General features: G+C 41.2%; 1 protein-coding gene across 1 annotated transcript; it reads left to right on the top strand.

The window, feature by feature from the left end:
* Positions 1-4674: 4674 nt before the first annotated feature.
* On the top strand, positions 4675-14579 carry LOC131086600 (lipase member M-like; the record flags this gene model as incomplete). Its single annotated transcript, XM_058029687.1, has 10 exons — positions 4675-4787; positions 6214-6325; positions 7436-7553; positions 8238-8436; positions 8942-9051; positions 9779-9915; positions 10400-10546; positions 11549-11620; positions 13149-13220; positions 14346-14579. Coding segments are annotated over 10 exons (1314 nt in total), but the record flags the coding sequence as incomplete, so codon positions are not given.
* Between the last annotated feature and the right edge of the window lie 2377 nt (positions 14580-16956).

Below are 16956 nucleotides of genomic sequence, written 5' to 3' on the forward strand. Positions count from 1 at the left end.
TTACGATTTGGAAAGACAGGTCTGTGACTATCTTGCCTGCCGCCATAGCAGAAGTTGCCGACAGTGTGCCCCGGTGGCCAAGAAGGTGCCCTGGTGGCCAGTATCAGGCTCAGTATCAGGCCAGGAGGAGCAGGGAGATCACCCTTACCCTGTGCTTGGCACTGCTGGGGCCACACCCTGAGTGCTGTGTCCAGCTCTGTCCCCTCAGTTTGGGAAGGACATTGAGACGGTCGAGTGCATCCAGAGGAGAGAACGAGGCTGAAGAGGGGCTGTGAACACAAACCCTGAGAGGAACCACTGAGGGAGCTGGGGGTATTCAGCCTGGAGAAAAGGAGACTCAGGGGTGACCTTACTGTTCTCTAGAACTCCCTGAAAGGTGGTTGTTGTCATGTGGGGCTGCTCTCTTCCTCCAGGCAAACATTGACAGAACAAGAGGACACAGTCTCAAGTTGTGCCAAGGGAAATATAGGTTGGATATTAGGAGAAAGTTTTTAACTGAAAGTGTGATAAAGTTCTGGAATGGCCTGCCTGGTGGAGTCACCATCCCTGGATGTGTTTAAGAAAAGACTGGATGTGGCACTGGGGGCCATGGTTTAGTTGAGCTGTTAGAGCATGGATGGGACTCCATGATCTTGAAGGTCTCTTCCAACCTAGTGATTATATGTGATTCTGTGTGAAGTTAGGGGGAAGTTGGTTTTAATGCATGAAAAGAATGAAGAAACCATGATGGAGATGATTAGTAATGGAATTCATATTTGGTGAGAATTTTCCAGCAGAGAGAAGGTAAGGAAAAAGGTATTTGTAGGAAGAGACACAGCCCACTCTGGGATGCTGCTAACTCAGCCCCCACTCAACCCAGCTACAGGTATGCAAAAATCCCAGTTTGAACAGAGGACAGAGGTTTAGTGGTGCTGTCTCTAACATCCCTAGCACCTTCCTTCTTTCCCAGAGCAAATCCCTTACTTTAATTCTTAGGATTAAGAAAAACCAAAGCCCCTCTGCCCACAGTCCCTTTAACCTCTATAAATACCTGGGTAGGTCCTGCTGATGGCAGCACAAAGCTGACCAGAGACTTCTTCAGTCTGGGCTTATCAGTGCTCACCAGGAGACTGCTGCACACTGAGTGTAAGGCCTGCACAGTGCTCCTACTGGTCCCAGTTTTTCTGCCAGAGGATCTCAATTCACACTCCCAAGACTTTCATTTAGCAACAAGTACAAGAGAAATAATGCATATGTAATTTTCAGCTTTCCATACATGTCGGCAGATGTGTAAATTCCTTTCTTCTCTAATTATAGTTGATAGCACTGATGTCTGGTGACTGTGGGAGTGAAAGATGCTGCTCTATACATTGCTATAAAATTAGCAGAAGGATTAAAAAAACAATCTGCAGATTGTGAGGCAAAACATTTTTAACAATGCAAAGCTCATAAATTGCAACACAGACTTCATCCACCCTCAGAGGTGAAGAAGTCCTGGCTTGCAGACATTTCACAAACTTCATCAGCAGCCAGAAAGTATTGTGGAAATAATAGCTCTTATCACAAGTTGTATCTCCCTTGGATAAGTTAACAGACAGGCTGGTGCTGAGCTTTTCATGTGGAAGCTGCCCCTTCTACAGGTGACTGACACTTGAGCAGGAGGGCAGCGCTGCCTGGAGCATTTCCAGACAAGGCATCAGCAGTGTGAGCAGCACAGCCAGGCATGCAGCCCTTTCTGTCCCTCATGAGCCCTTCCTTTTGACACTTCTTAGCTTACCTTTGTCACAGGAAAGATTCATAATTATCCAAGTGCTACTTATAACTTACAGAGCTACTCATAACTTACAAATACTGTGCCACTCAGCCCAGTACTGGTAACCACAGGCAAGTCCATTGACCTTAATGATGACCACCAGAAATATTTTTGCAGGCCTGACAGAGGTGGGAAGAATCTCTCACCCAAGCAGTGCCTGTTCTCGTCAGTGCTTTATGCTTCTGCAGTTCTGTCTGTGTGTAGGCACACCCCTGAGAGCAGTAGTTCCTTTGCTGTATGGAGGTGTAGGGTCCATTGCTGAATAGGAAGGTTCTGCCTTCACCCCCAAAATGTGCCTGTGCTGGGAGCCAGCCCTCCAGCTGAGGCAACAGCATGGGGTGGGTGGCTGAGGGCAGCTGTATGCTGTGGGAACCAGGTATTATCCCAGGGATTCAGTGGAGAGCACACTGTGAGACCCTGTGCTTAGTTCTCAGTGTTTTTCTCACTCTCAGGAAGCAACTGTTTACACCATTATGACATGAAATGTTTTTAAAGCCATATCAGCGCACAAGGGGATCCTTCTGGTTTTGCTGCTATGTGTTCCCTTGGAGACTCCTGGATGGCAACTTCCACAAAAACAAATCTGTCTCTCAATAGAGCATACCTCCCCTTAAAGGCCCTCCTTAACATACTTAAAATAGCCAAACATTTCTGATAACTACGTTCACTAGCTACATGAAGAAGCCAAAAGGACATATTTGATCCATGATGAACTGCTATATTCAGCTGTATAAAAATATCTTCCATTCCTAAGTAATTTCCAGAGCCAGGTCCAATTCCTGCAGCAGGAGGGAATGGGGAGAGCAAAGAGTTTACAGAAAACACAAAAATGCTAGGGATTATATTCTGTACATTGATGGGGGTTTTATCCATAAAAAACACTGGAAAGAGCTGAGGCTTCATAAACTGAGCATGTAGTGAGCAATTTATATAAGGCACTTATTTATACAAAGACACCTAGACTGACCAGTATAAAGTTCATTTACATATGACCACACTTGTGAAGATGCAGCCAGAACTCTGACAGCAACATCTCAACCTTGAAGCATTTCCACTGAATTCCATACCTTATTATAGTGTGAATAACTTCCCCTGAAACTGGATAATTTACAACAGAGTGTGCGTGTCTGGTTTTAAAAAAATCAGCCCAACACTAACCCTGCTTCACCTTCTTTGCCCATCTCAAACACTCACTCGGAACAGATACTGCCTGCAATGACTTTATCCATTCATTTGCTATTTATGGTATTATGGCATGTGTATGCAATGTTTTAGTGAGTTTTTGTTATTGGAGCATTGTTTTGCACTAAAGAATGAAGATGGCTTTGTTCACAGTGAGTTAATAGCACATCTTAATGACACAGAATAGCATGAGGTACTCAAAGGCAAGTACACATTTAAACAGTTCACTCATGAAATTCTTGTCAAGTTTCAAAAGACACTGACACTTTAGAAAGGCAGAAACCTGCTTTTGTTACAAGAAAGATGAAAGAACTTGGAGTATATAAAGGAAATAATGAGAAGATTCAAAAACATCCCATCCTGTGTGTAGAATCAATATTTGAAAACACTCCATGTTCTAAACCAGCTCTTTGAAAATCATTTCCTCTCCTTACTCGCTCCCAGAAACTGAACTCAGATGTTTCTATTTCTCTTTGAAAGCCTGATAACAACATTTGTAGGAACAGGTCTTCTGAGATTTTCTTTCATATTTCTTTCTGATCTGTAAATACTAAAGAAAATAATTTCTGAGGATATATTGAATATTTTTGATCCTAACCACAGGCAGTACTGCAAGGTATAATCGAAATAGAAATATCAAATCCTGCTCAAAATCTTGGTCAATGTTCATCTCAGTGTTTAAGCTGATCTGCTCTATATGGATAAACATTATTTGTGAGACAGAAAGAATATTTGGAGGAATAAAAATTGGGAACTGGACAAGAAAGACTAAATAGTTTCAAGATTTAAAAATACTTGGAACATGCAGAATGAAAAACCCACCAGCTTTTTATCAGGGTAAACAAGTGGAAAAAAAATTCTCACTCATCCTTCTGCAAGGCTTGTATTGCTGTAGGGAGGTCACCACTCATGGTGGAACATGGCTGCACAGGGCTTATCCTCCATTAAAAGAGGAGACTTTGAAAGGTCACTGTCCTGAATGCCTTAGAAAGGACCTGTCTGGACTCTCCATTCAGGCCTGCCTGATTTCCACTGCTGAACAATCCTGGCCCACTCAGATTATGCTTGAGACCACTGACACAAGTGTGCCCATCTTGGCAATGTTTTCTGAGTCCATACAGATTACAGAAAAGCCTTCTCGTTTCAAAACTATTCATTTAGGGAATATCCATTCAATTCTATGCCCATTTAAGAGGTGAAATATAAATGGAGGAAAGTCTCCTGAAACCACTCTAGCAACAATGTAGAATTGTGAAGCAGCAACCAAAGCATTTAAGAATAAAAGAAAAATATGTGCAGTAACATCTCTAGAGGTATCAGAGTTCCTTCCTTCCTTTCCAGATAACATGAGAAGCTGAAATTGGTTGTTAGTAAAAGAGAAAATTGATGCAATTCTATTGACAATCTCCTTAGGTATGATAAGGTATATCTATGAATATATTTGTTTTCAAATTCCTGATCCTGCTCTGCCACTCTCCAGAGGCTGGTATTCTCCTTAAAAATCCAGCAGTCTGTGATAGTAGAAGAGCCTTGTTATAGCTGTGGTGGCTAAGGAGCTCAAAAGCATGAGGTTTGAGAATAAAAGGAGTCACCCCTCTCTGATTCTGCATCAGGGAAAAGCTGAAGTGATAGCAGAAGGAGTGAATAGTGGGAAAGAAACAGAGGCTTATTGTCAAATTGCTGCATGACTGGGGGAAAAAACAGTGCATGACCATCCTTTCACTGCCAGCACCGCTTCCAAACAGGCAGGAATTGAGTTTTCATTCTTCTGCAGCCGCAGCTGCTCAGCCAAACACATGACTTTGGGCACAAGGTCAGTAATGCTTTGATTTATTTATGATCCAAAACTGGTGAAGCTTCATGGGAGCTGCAAAAGATGGTATGAAACCTGAGCTTGAGGAGTTGCTTTACTGTTTGGGAACAAATGTATTTTGTGTGTTGTTTTGCTTGTAGGTAGGTGAAAGTATGGCATTTTCTCACAAGATTCCTTGTAACTAAAGAGATTCAGGCCTGGCTCACCTAGCCTGAATTTAGTAACTCTGGGGTAGCTGAAGAGGCGTGGGAAGATGGCAGGTGAGAGAATCAGAAAGTGGTGAGTTTAAACCAAAAGAAAGGGTGCTAGCTCAGTAAAACAAAGGTCTCTAAATGTCCCTTTTCTACAAAAGGAGCTACACATTTTCAACACACAGATTGTACCAGAATGCAGTGCTAGGAAGTTAGTGTATAAATTGTTGTTCTTTGAGAAGAAAATAACATGCTATTCATATCATTTAGGGGGAAAATCGTTTTAAAGTCTTCTTGAATAGGAGAACAATAAATGCAATAGATTTTGGCTGAATCAGTCTGACTCAAAGATGTATCACTGGGACTACAGAAGTTTAGGTGTGGCCTCTGGGGGGTTATACAGTGTAGAGAAGGTGCTAATACAAACACTGCATTTTCTTTGAGCCAAGAGTATGTAGGTCTTCACAGACAGTGCTCTATGTGTGCCTCTAAGCAGGACAGCTACCTCCCAGGGGTTTTTGTTCCTTTTTTGCTGAACAAAACTGGATCCTGGTCCCTGTACTCAGTCTCTACCTAGCATTACATTTAGCAAAGTGTCCTTTTCCTTTATCCATCCTCATCCTATGGAGTGGATAAATTTTGTCATTAAGAAGATTTGTATGAATTTTGCAAATATAAAGAACTGCTTTATTTAGGTTCCTAAGTTTTTAATTAAATGATAAATATTTAATTTTTTTATTTGCAATTGTTTTTAATTTTTTCACTAACTATACAACAACTTGGTTATCTCCACTTTGAAATCTTCACTGTGACAATGACTGATTTACTTACAAGTTACCCAATAACTCTGTTTCACAGAGGTAACCAGAAATGTTTCCAAATTCACCTACAGTTCAAATGCATGGTATGGGAATGCAAGTGACCTACTTTTCAGACAAATGAGTGAAGTTCATTTCTCCAGAAGCTTTGCTCCTTTTCTTGGATTCATTGATACTTTTGCCTTGATCAAGAGCAGCATCCTCGCCCAAACCTTAGCAGACAGTTCAGATTGCTGCCCAACACCCTCAGAGAGGTGTTTGAAGTCAGCTTTGTTCCATTTAATTAACAAGTAGAGAGTACCAGACTGGCTCCATTCATTATTAGACAGCACTTTCCTCATCAGAAAAATACAGAACCTGTCTGGATTGCAAGTGCGGAGGAGGACTACTGACAGATTGATATATTGGATTTTGCAGGGAGAAGATATGGCTGTTTGTTGCTGTGACATATTTGTTTCAGACAGTTGCTTATTCAGAAGAACTGAGAAGAATGAAGAGAGTTGTGGATCCTGAAGCCTTTATGAGTATTGTAAGTTGGTTGATGGAGAGACCTGAGGATGGATGTTATGCATGACTAACAGCAGAGGGGTTTCTAAGTGTTAGAAATAACAGGGTAGATAAGCTGCCTGTATTTAACCTATCCTCTCTAGTCAGTGTATGTACTACTGCTTTTTCTTCTATTCTCTTCTGCCTGCATGTGTAACAGCCCGTCTTCTCTCTGGTAGAAATTAAAGCAAATAGTAAATCTCCAGACCTGTTTTCCTTTTAAATATCAGTTACCAGCTTGCTATTGCTGGCACTGCCTGCCTATCTGAAAGAATGACTATCTGGAATGTCAGCATTTCATCAGCAATGAAGTCTGTAAACAACTAGTGGTGACCAGCAGAGACCAGAAATGGCCAGCTGTTCAGAAAAACACCTCTTGCCAAGAAAGCTTGTGTAGGTCTTTCATTGTTTGTCAAAATCTTGGAGGTTCTGTCCTGCATGGCAAAACACATTGAGTAATTCTCTGAGTACAAGTTATAAAAGCCAATACTCTTTTGTAACAAAACAGATGGAACGTTACAGGACAGAAGTAATATTTACTTCAGAGCTTAAGATGGGCTGTGCTGGTTTCCCTTGAAACTGGGCAAATGCCTGATCTTTTTTTTTCTCCATAATGTAGTGAGCTTTTCAGCAGTGCTCACTGCATCTATGCTGTTCAGCAAACCACAGTTGTGAAGCTGTCTGGATTCCTCTGAAGGTAGTTTAAAATAAGCTGCTCCCAGGCTGTGTCAAAATCAGAAGCATTGCACCCACACAGCTCCTCGACTCAGCCACACACCTCATGTCAGCAAAGTCCTGCTATGAGCTTATAGGGATACTTATATCCCCAGAATGCAAGGGCTTGTGATGATTGTATGGCAGGAGTGTAATACAGGTTTTATATGACATATTTTAACCAGGTAGTAAAGCCCTAGACATAACATAAAGAAAAAGGTAATTTGTTGTTGCTTTAGGGTTACATACATTCAGATGCTTACTGTATGTTGGTTAAATCCCCAGCTGTATCTCCTTTCTAACATTCCTTCATTGTGGCTGTCTTAAAATATATGAAATGGACTTGTGCAAACAAATGCATTTGTACCTTCTCTCCTAGAATGAGCTTATTACTTACAAAGGGTACCCCAGTGAGGAGTATGAAGTGGTGACAGAAGATGGTTATACCATTACCATTAACAGAATCCCTTATGGTACTCAGAATCAAGGAAGCACAGGTACAGTTATTTGATATGACACAACACCAGTCTAGATAAGGCATATTCTCAAAAGAGACAACTCATATTTTTTAAATATCCACCAAAGCTTGTATACATGAGTGAAATTTTAGCAAAGAGTTCTGGCTGCGCTGAACAACCCGTAAGACCAATAGAATTAATCTCAAGCACCTGTTTATAATAAAAATCCACCATAGTATTAAGCATATGCTTCCTAGGAAGAGTTGATGATTAAAACTTCAAAAAAAATTAAAAACAGGATAAAAGTTGCCTAATCAACCTGTTTTGCAAAAGCTTTTTCCAGCTTCTCATTTTGCTTTGCTTTTGCTTACACCTGGTTAGTATCAGTGTCTGATTCATATTTTGGGTAAAGGAAATCTCTGAAAACAATGCACACCTTCATCTCCCTATCAGTGTTGAGAATCTCAAGCTGATGTGTCTGACTGTACAAACAATGACCAGAGAGTGCCAAGTTATTTTGCTGTGCTGTCAGGCAGATCTTTCCATCAATTCTTTCAGAAGCTTAGAAATTTTCTCTTACAGAAAGAGGGGTTTTGTTCTTATGATTTGTTGATTCAGGAAAAAATCCCAGTATTGAATATGAGACAATAATGTCTCTGAACAATCAGGAAATGAAAAGATAAAAACAATTATAATCTGTTTTGGTTTTGCTTTATTTTTCAGCTTCAAGGCCTGTTGTGTTTCTCCAGCATGGATTATTGGGAGATGCTCGTAACTGGGTCACCAACTTGCCCAACAACAGCTTGGGCTTCCTGCTAGCTGATGCTGGATTTGATGTTTGGATGGGAAATAGCAGAGGCAATCGCTGGTCAAGAAAACACCAGAAGTATTCCATTGATCAAGATGAATTCTGGGCTTTCAGGTAGACAGAACCACTGAAGGGGATGTCCACAGCCCATCCTCACATATTTATTTCAGATGGCTAAATCAGGGATTTACATATGCTACTTTTTAATAAGCACTGTTTACATTTGCTTTTGCTGAGGTGCCCCTATGAAAGCATGTGGACTGTAATATTAATGGACACAACTTTAATTACTGCTTGATCAGGTTCTTCAAACTAGAGGACAGCAGCAGGATGACTCAGGGGAACCTGCCCAGGCCATCTCCAAGCCATTCCTCAGACCTGGAGCCAGTTTTAGCAGCTACTTACAAACACTAGTCTGTGTAATACAATACCCCAAAAAAATCTTGAGTAGAATCTTCCATATCCAGTGCCAGAAAAACAAAGAACTTGGAAGAATTGAATTATTCACTAAATCAGTCAGATTGTTTCTTTGCTGGCAAGCTATTAATAAAAATGTGAATTCAATTTAATGTCTGGATTTTAATTTATGCATGCCTCTCTTTAAATCTCCTGCCTGCAGTTTTGATGAGATGGCAAAGTTTGATCTTCCAGCAGCAATAAATTTCATTTTGGAGAAAACGGGACAGGAAAAATTGTACTATATTGGCTATTCTCAAGGTACTACCATTGGTAAGTTACACACAAGAGAGGAATTCTCACAGAAAACAGGAGTAAAATGTGATTTAAGATGAATGTACTTGAATTACTGAATGTACTTGAAGTTTTCATTAACTCTTTCTAGTTGGGAAATACAGTGTTAGTATAAGCAATTTTCAACATGTAGGTGTTTAAAATGTATTATAAAGATAATGAAGCATAATGAATCAAATGCACTGCCGCTGGAAATCTGTCAACTAAGAATTAATCTGGAAAATGTGCGTGGGCTGTGCAAATTGTTTCTATCCAAGATGCAAGGGTGTGCCCAACAGCAGCTGGTCAGTTCACCAAAATAAACAAAACAGGAAGATGAGAGTACAGAAAGAGAAGTTGGCCAGTTTGGACCAGATGTAGGCATGAAAAAGAAAATACAAAATTGGATTGACCAGAAGAAAAATTACTTTTCCTCCCAATAGTATAAGAAATACATGAATGTACATCAGAAATGTACATCCATTTTTAATCAAGTCCGGAAGAAAGCTGCAAAATATAGAAAGAAATTTCTCTGAATAGGAGAAAACTTGTACAAGCTGGTAACTTATGGAAAGGAGAGATTTCATACAAATCTAGGTTGGACCATAGTCTCTGAACAACTAACAAGGTTACTTATAAATTGAAAGTGCAGAATATATATTAATACTGAAAACAGCCTATTGCAAAAATATGGGGGTTTAACTCCTCTTTTTTTTTTTTTTTTCAGCTTTCATTGCATTTTCAACAATGCCAGAGCTGGCTCAAAAAATCAAACTCTTCTTTGCATTGGCACCTGTCACTGCTATTAAGTACGCTAAAGGCCCAGCAACAAAACTCCTCTACCTTCCTGAGAAAATGCTCAGGGTGTGTGATGTCTTGGTTTCCACTGTTTACCCATATACTTGTTTGTTCAGCTCTTAAAATGGATAAGTAGAAAGTATGGGGCTTTGTGAAGTCGACTCATTTGCATGTGGGCAGGTTTACCTTGTGGTGAGAGTTCAGACAGGGCAATAAGAAAAGCTTTCAGTCCAAGGCAGCACAGGGACAGGTCACCCAGAGAGGTACAAAGATGCAGATCCTCAAAGGTTTCCAAGATTCCTCCAGGCAAAGCCACTGATATAAAAGCTTAAACTATGAATTGGAGTTAATTTAACGTATCTCTTCATTAAAAGTGATGTAAACCAGATTGAGTAATGCCCAAGCAGGCTGATGCAATGGGAAACCAAGTAATTTCTCACTTGTTTGTGGCCACATCATCTGAGAAGTGGAGAAAAGGCGAGTAAGAACCACTGAAATTGATGGAGAAGTGTGTGCATTCCTAAATTGTTGTTACCTTTGTATTTCACAGGGTATGCTGGGCAACAGAGAATTCCTTCCCCAGACTGAGTGTTTAACAAAGATAATAGCCCCTGTCTGCAGCTACCAAGCTTTTGCCAGGCTTTGTAGAAGTGTCTTCTTCAATCTGGGTGGCTGTAACCTGAAAAACATTGATGTGGTACGTACAACTTTTATCAGCTCTTCTGGGAGTTTAAGCTTATGCTCCTCAAATTCACCCTCTATCCTGTAGTGTGAATCCTGAATTTCTGTGAGTGTCACATTGCAGGGAACAGTCCCCACTACAGGACAGCAGTATCTGCTGATTGACTATCCTTCTCTAGCAGGGAACCACTGCCCTCAGAAGAGCATTTGGCACCAGTTCTGCAGCTGGCAGCTGCTCAGAGCCCCCCAGAATTCCGCAGTCTGCCTCCTGACAGACCTCACCCAGAGCACCATATCCTGGTCCATCCTGTGGCTACTGGTCTCATCAGAGATATTTCACATGCTGGCACACTGAAAAAGAAGAAATTAAAAGTCTGCCAGCTTCATGTTTTCACTTTGCAACACAGAAAGGAACACACATATTCCTCCTTGTCCTCGTTCTCCAAGCCTTGGGCCATCAGGGTAGGAGAGTATTAGGATGTACCTGGGCACCTCATGCTATGTTCAGCTATAGGTCAGATCACCTGGGAGTCAAAATTTTGCTCCAGCATTTTTCAAAAAATGCCTCAGAAAGTGTTCATGGAGGAAGGATCCCACAGCAGCTTGCTAAGAAACCCCTGCAGTACTAGGGTGTGTTTTAGTTCAAATATTTGTGCATCCATCAGGAAATTGCATTTTCCTTTGCTGTCCTGTGCAACAGTGATCCTCTCAGAATTCTGAAAAAAATATACAGATTGGGATCTGAAATGCAGACTTTTTAATAATTCCTTCTCACCTGTAGATTCTTTTAGATTCTTAGTCATCCTCAAAAATGCTCTGGTAAGGGATTGCTCTTTCCGTGCTACTCCTAATCTGACATACTGCCACATGTAAAGTAAAACTGAGGGAGTCTCCAATCATGCCACTCCAATTTCTGTTGTTTAATTGATACATGACTCTGCTGCAGCAGTAATACATCTTTTGATGTACATCTGCATAGAAGGGAAGAAGAGAATGCTCACTGAATATTCTCTTTCAGAGCCGAATCAACGTGTATATTGCCCAAACCACTGCTGGAACTTCTGTGCAGAACATAATCCACTGGAGTCAGGTATGAACACAGTCCACTGGAGTCGGGTATGAGCAATGCTCTGAAAGATAAAATATCTTTATATGATATCATATCTTATCTTTATAAGATATCATACCTCAGCTCACCTTGAGCTGAGTAGAGAGGTAAGAGATAATCAGCTGTGAAGCCATTGCCAACTTCCTGGAAACACATGCAACTTGTGAATTGCAGCTGAAAACTCAGTTCAGAACACTATTTTTCATTGCTCCTTCTTTTGCCAGCAGGATAGAAATGCCCTGTGTGATGCAGGTACATTTGAAGCCAACAATGAAGTGCTACATTTGAGTGAAAATATGTAGGCTGGAAGGTGTGTGTGCAGGTGTACACATCACTCTTCTTATTGTGTATCTGGTACCTTGCATAAATGATGTCCACATTTTGTAGGGAATTTACCTTAAATTAGTCATGTTTCCAATGTGGTGTCAACAAATGAGCAGAATTTTACTATTAAAACCTTGTAGTTTCTTCTCTTGCTTTCAAGGCTGTCAGTGTCTGGAGAGCAGTAGAACCATAAATAATAAATACTTTATTTAGTAGACTGTTTATATCCCTTGCCTACAAGGTACTGCCACAGTACCTCCTCAGCAGCAGTGCTGATGTGAGCTGCCTTTCTGTCTTTGGGCTCACACTCTGAGGATCCAAGGTTTGCTGGCAGCACCACGGGCTCTGGGGCAGCCCTGGAAGCAGCTGTGAGCACACAGAATTTGCAGGAGTGTTTGTGCCCTTTTCAGCAAAGCAAACACACACATATGTCTGAGTGACATCTGCACAAGCACTCATTCAAAATGAAATGATACTTTTGGATGTGAGATTGCATTAGATAGTAGGTTTGAATAAATTGCTTTTGTAACCATGACCTAGACCTTCTTCTGTAAAGAAAAAGGGTTACAAAAGCAGAGTGGGGGGAGTTCTGCAAATTGATGTAATTCAGCATCTAACCACAGAATACAAGCATAAACATGCAGAAGTAATACTCCCAAGTCTTTGTAGTCCTTACTGTTATTACAACCAAAGGGCTAACAGAATTTCAATACTAAGATTCTGGTGAAGGTGTCTCTCATAGTAGGAGCAACCCATGCTGTAGGTAAAGCCAAGAAGGGGAAGAACTAAAAATAGTAATTTCTATATTCAAAATAGAGTGGGAAGAGAAAGCATAAGATGGAGCCACTCACAGAGCTGAGTGTTGGCAACATGACTGCAAGAATAGGACAGAGCAGTAGCACTGAGATGAACTTGCTGACAGCAGCTGTTAACAGCAGTTTTACAAACTTGAACAAATTGCCTGTGAGGACATCCTTGGGTCTGTCTGCAGAAGATGTGAATTTCTTTCATTATGACAAAAACATCTGACTCTTCACTTTTTGACACTTCTAATTAATTTACTATCGGCTCTTTCATAGCCCTTGGAAGAACTTCTGTTGGGACTTTAGATTGGAGTCAGGGAAAGAACACACAGACTTCCCAAATGATGGCTTTATAACTACCCTTCTCTTGTTCATCCTCTTAGGAGGCCCGCTCAGGGAAGTTCCAAGCTTATGACTGGGGCAGTTCAAAGAAGAACATGGAAAAATACCGACAGGTATGTCTTGGTGAAGCAACCTTGGACAGCACAGAAACACACAGGAAGAGAGCAAGAACGTGGTAGGAGACACATTTTCAGAAAATATTATTGCTTTACAGTTTGGAAGTTAACAGAGAAAGCATGCAAGCACTAGTGGCAATAATACATTTAAAACATTTTAAAAGAAAGAGAGAGAGAGGAAGAGAAAAACTTTCCAATTAAATGATCAATACAAATAAGAGAAAGTAAGGGCAGAAAAAATAGAAAATCATTTTGAAAACGAAGAGTACACAGAAAATAACAAAAACATCTTGCCTACTAGTGTAACTGAAACAGATGACAACAATAGGAATAGGAAAACTGGAAAACTAACAAGCACCCCTAGATTCTGGCAGCCAGAGACAAAAGGACTTTGTCCTCAAGCAGACCCTGAGGAGCACCTTTTCCATTCAACAGTCTAATCCCATCCTTGACCCTCCTAGCCTTTAGGTCTCCACAGCAGCCTGTCATTACAAGTTACATGTTTTAATGATGAATTGCATGAAACACAGCTTCCTTTGGTTTGCTTTGAATTTGCTTGCTCCTGAAAAGTCACGGGATGCCTTCTAGGTTTTGTGTTTGGGATAATTACTTGCAGTGCTCTTTCTTCATACCGTTTGTGGTTGTATAAACCTGTCTCCTGCCCTTGCTCTGGCGTCTCTTTTCCAAACACAGGAGTCCTAAGCTGCTTTCCCTCTCCTCCTACAGAAGCCATTCTATGATCCTTTTCATCCTGGTCACATGTGGTGTTTTCTTTCTAGCCCCTGTCTCCTGGGAATGAACATTACTTCAAAAGGACCATGATGGGGGTTTATCCAGAGGCATCCTGACATCTCTGTCTAGTTTCAGATTCCTGCCCTAAGATTCCCACTTGAGAAGGCAAAGACCCAACAATAACTCTTTGTCAGCTCAGGAGGTGTTTTACTTTTGGCTGTGCAATCAGTTGAGTAATCCCTGTGAGCACAGATAGAAAAGGCAAACAAGGGAACTTCCTTCCTCCTTGATTTAGACACCTCTACTTTGAGCAGTGACAGAAGAAAGCCCCAAATGAATGTTTAAAGTTGCTGTGCTCTCCTGGACACTCATTCCTGTGCTGTTTTCCAGACTATTCCTCCTCTCTACAACATAGAAGAGATGACTGTACCAACTGCAGTATGGACTGGGGGACGAGACCTGCTGGCAGATCCCAAGGATGCAGCCATTTTACTGTCCAAAATCAAGAAGCTTAGCTATCACAAGAAGATTCCTGAATGGGCACACCTGGATTTCATCTGGGGACTGGATGCACCTTTACATGTATACAATGAAATTATTGACCTGATGCAGAAGTATCCTTAACCCACAGCCAGGAGCCTGACTCGTTCAACAGCACTTAGATTCACTAGGTACAGAAACCCCCTTCTGTTGTATCTGGAGTCAGGGAAAGGGTTCCTCCTGCACACTACATGTCACTCCAATGCCTTTTGCATCCTGATAGTGCACCTCATGTTTTCTGGCAACCTTGTGGATCTGTAATACTTTTTCAAATGATACGTCTTCAATTCTGCAATAACTATACTTTGCTAACAGAAGACAGGGTTTGCTTCCAGCCTACTCTCCTCTCTAGACTGTAACAGTAATGAAAGCACTTCCTTTCTCTGGATACATTCTGTGATTTCTAGATGTTTTCCATTCTTCAGATTATTGCTCAGTTTATTGGGCTGGCAGTTATTTAAAGGCATAGTGTAATCAAAATCTTATTCTAACAGTTCTGGTATTGTATAATTTTATTGTTAAGCAAGATTATTAAACAAAAAAGTGAGTTCATACAAAAAAAATCACCTCGCTCCTGAAAAAAAGATGGTTTGTCTTTGTTTGAAACAGGAATGCTCCCTGTTTTCATGAGGAAGAGCGAGGGACACAAGGTAGACAAACAGAAGACAGTAGTCAATACCATGGTTCAAGCATGCACCTGGAAGCTGGGAAACTTGGCTTCAAGACCCACCCTGAAAAAGAGAAATCCTTGCTGATTCAATCTTAATCATTTTGGCAATGGCAGCACTTCCATGGGACCGTTTATTTCCAAGTTACACCAGCAGAAACCTCACACATACTGCTGTCTCACATGTGAGCTATGGGCTGTCACAGAGCTGACATGATCTAACCTTTGTCAAGGCTCTGAGCAGCCTCTTTGGAGTTTACACGCTAAAATGAGAAGTACCTGAACATTGTTAGAAGGAATTCATTATCTTCATCCCATGTAAATTTAGAGCACCTTGACCACTACTGGAAAGAGCTGCTTTCAAGACAGTGCTAAAGAATTATTCATCCTATTAATTTCCTGAGTTAATTATGACTCTACAATTTTGTTTCAAATAGGTAGTTACTGCACAAAACCACTCAGTTGGAGGGTAACCTCTGTGGTTATTAGATTACAGCATTATAGGTCACCATTCCTCCAAAACAAAGTTCCATTAGCTGCTCCTGTGGAAGGGAGCACAGTGCATTTAGGGGTTTCCTTTCAGCCTGACACCCTCATTCTCCTTTTCAATGACATGTTAATGTGGGCCAGGGCTGGGATCCTAGCCAGCACAGTGCAGCTGTTGCACTGGGACAGTTCACTGGTGACACTGTAGGACCAAAAGACCAATGTCTCACTCCGAGTAATGGTTCATTGGCCAAACAAATTAACCATGGCTGTTACCACTTCTGCACCTTTCCCTTCCAAGAGAAACAGCAGGCCTTTTTCATCTCCTGAGCCCGCTGCTGAAGGCTGTCCTGTTTCCTTCTGTTTCACAAATGTAACCAGAGCTTGATCCAAACAAAACAGTGCCCGTCCAGAAAAGGACATTCCTTCCATCAGATACAAATTCCTGGAGACAAATGCCCTTCAGAGAGTCAATCTTTCAACTAACTCACTGCTTGTAGGGAAAATGTATGAGGATATGAGACCTGCTTTATAAGTTTTCAATCCTTTCCTTGCTAAATGCAAGAGCATCATACCTGAGAGTGACAGAGCATTCCATAAAGTCCCCTAGAAAGGAATTTGCAATTGTATGGCTATCTTGCAACCTGGGACACCATAGAGGAATTTTCTGGAAAATCAGGAAAGGCAGGCTGAGCAAACAGCATTGGACACATTATGGGGACTGTTGATCCCACCCTGGGACACGAGAAGGGATGAGACATCATGTTGCAGAAGTCCTTCTGAGTGATCAGTTTATGGTTTGATGATAGTTATTGTCACTTACAGACATCAGAGAAGTCAAGTTATAGTGCTTTTCACTGAGAAATTATCAAACTACCTTTCCCACTATCCCAAACAATGTTCTTTACTTTGTATGTAAAACAGAGCTGTTACTGCGCTGGCATCCTGTTGTTTTACTCATTTCCTTCCCCCCAGTACACGAAGGCATCATACTATGCAATGATGTTCCCAAGAACACATTCCTCTTATCTGGTGCTCTTCTAAATGCCCATCAGTCCATGATGAAACTCAAGTTCTCCTGAAGACACTTGTGAGTTAATTGGCTGAACAGGTTGATCCTCATCTAGGAGGACTGTACTTAGTTTACAGCCCAGCTGCCCAAGGACACGGAACAAGTCCTTGGAACAAGTCCTTCTGCCCATGGTCATCAGCCAATCTCAGTGAGGACTGAGCCCTCAGGCTGGCTACAGCTAATTGAGCCGTTAAGCTAAGATCTCCAGATACCCTGTTTTCAGAGGTGATGAAAAT

The sequence above is a fragment of the Melospiza georgiana genome, chromosome 8 (assembly GCF_028018845.1).
Source record: "Melospiza georgiana isolate bMelGeo1 chromosome 8, bMelGeo1.pri, whole genome shotgun sequence".
NCBI lineage: Eukaryota > Metazoa > Chordata > Aves > Passeriformes > Passerellidae > Melospiza > Melospiza georgiana.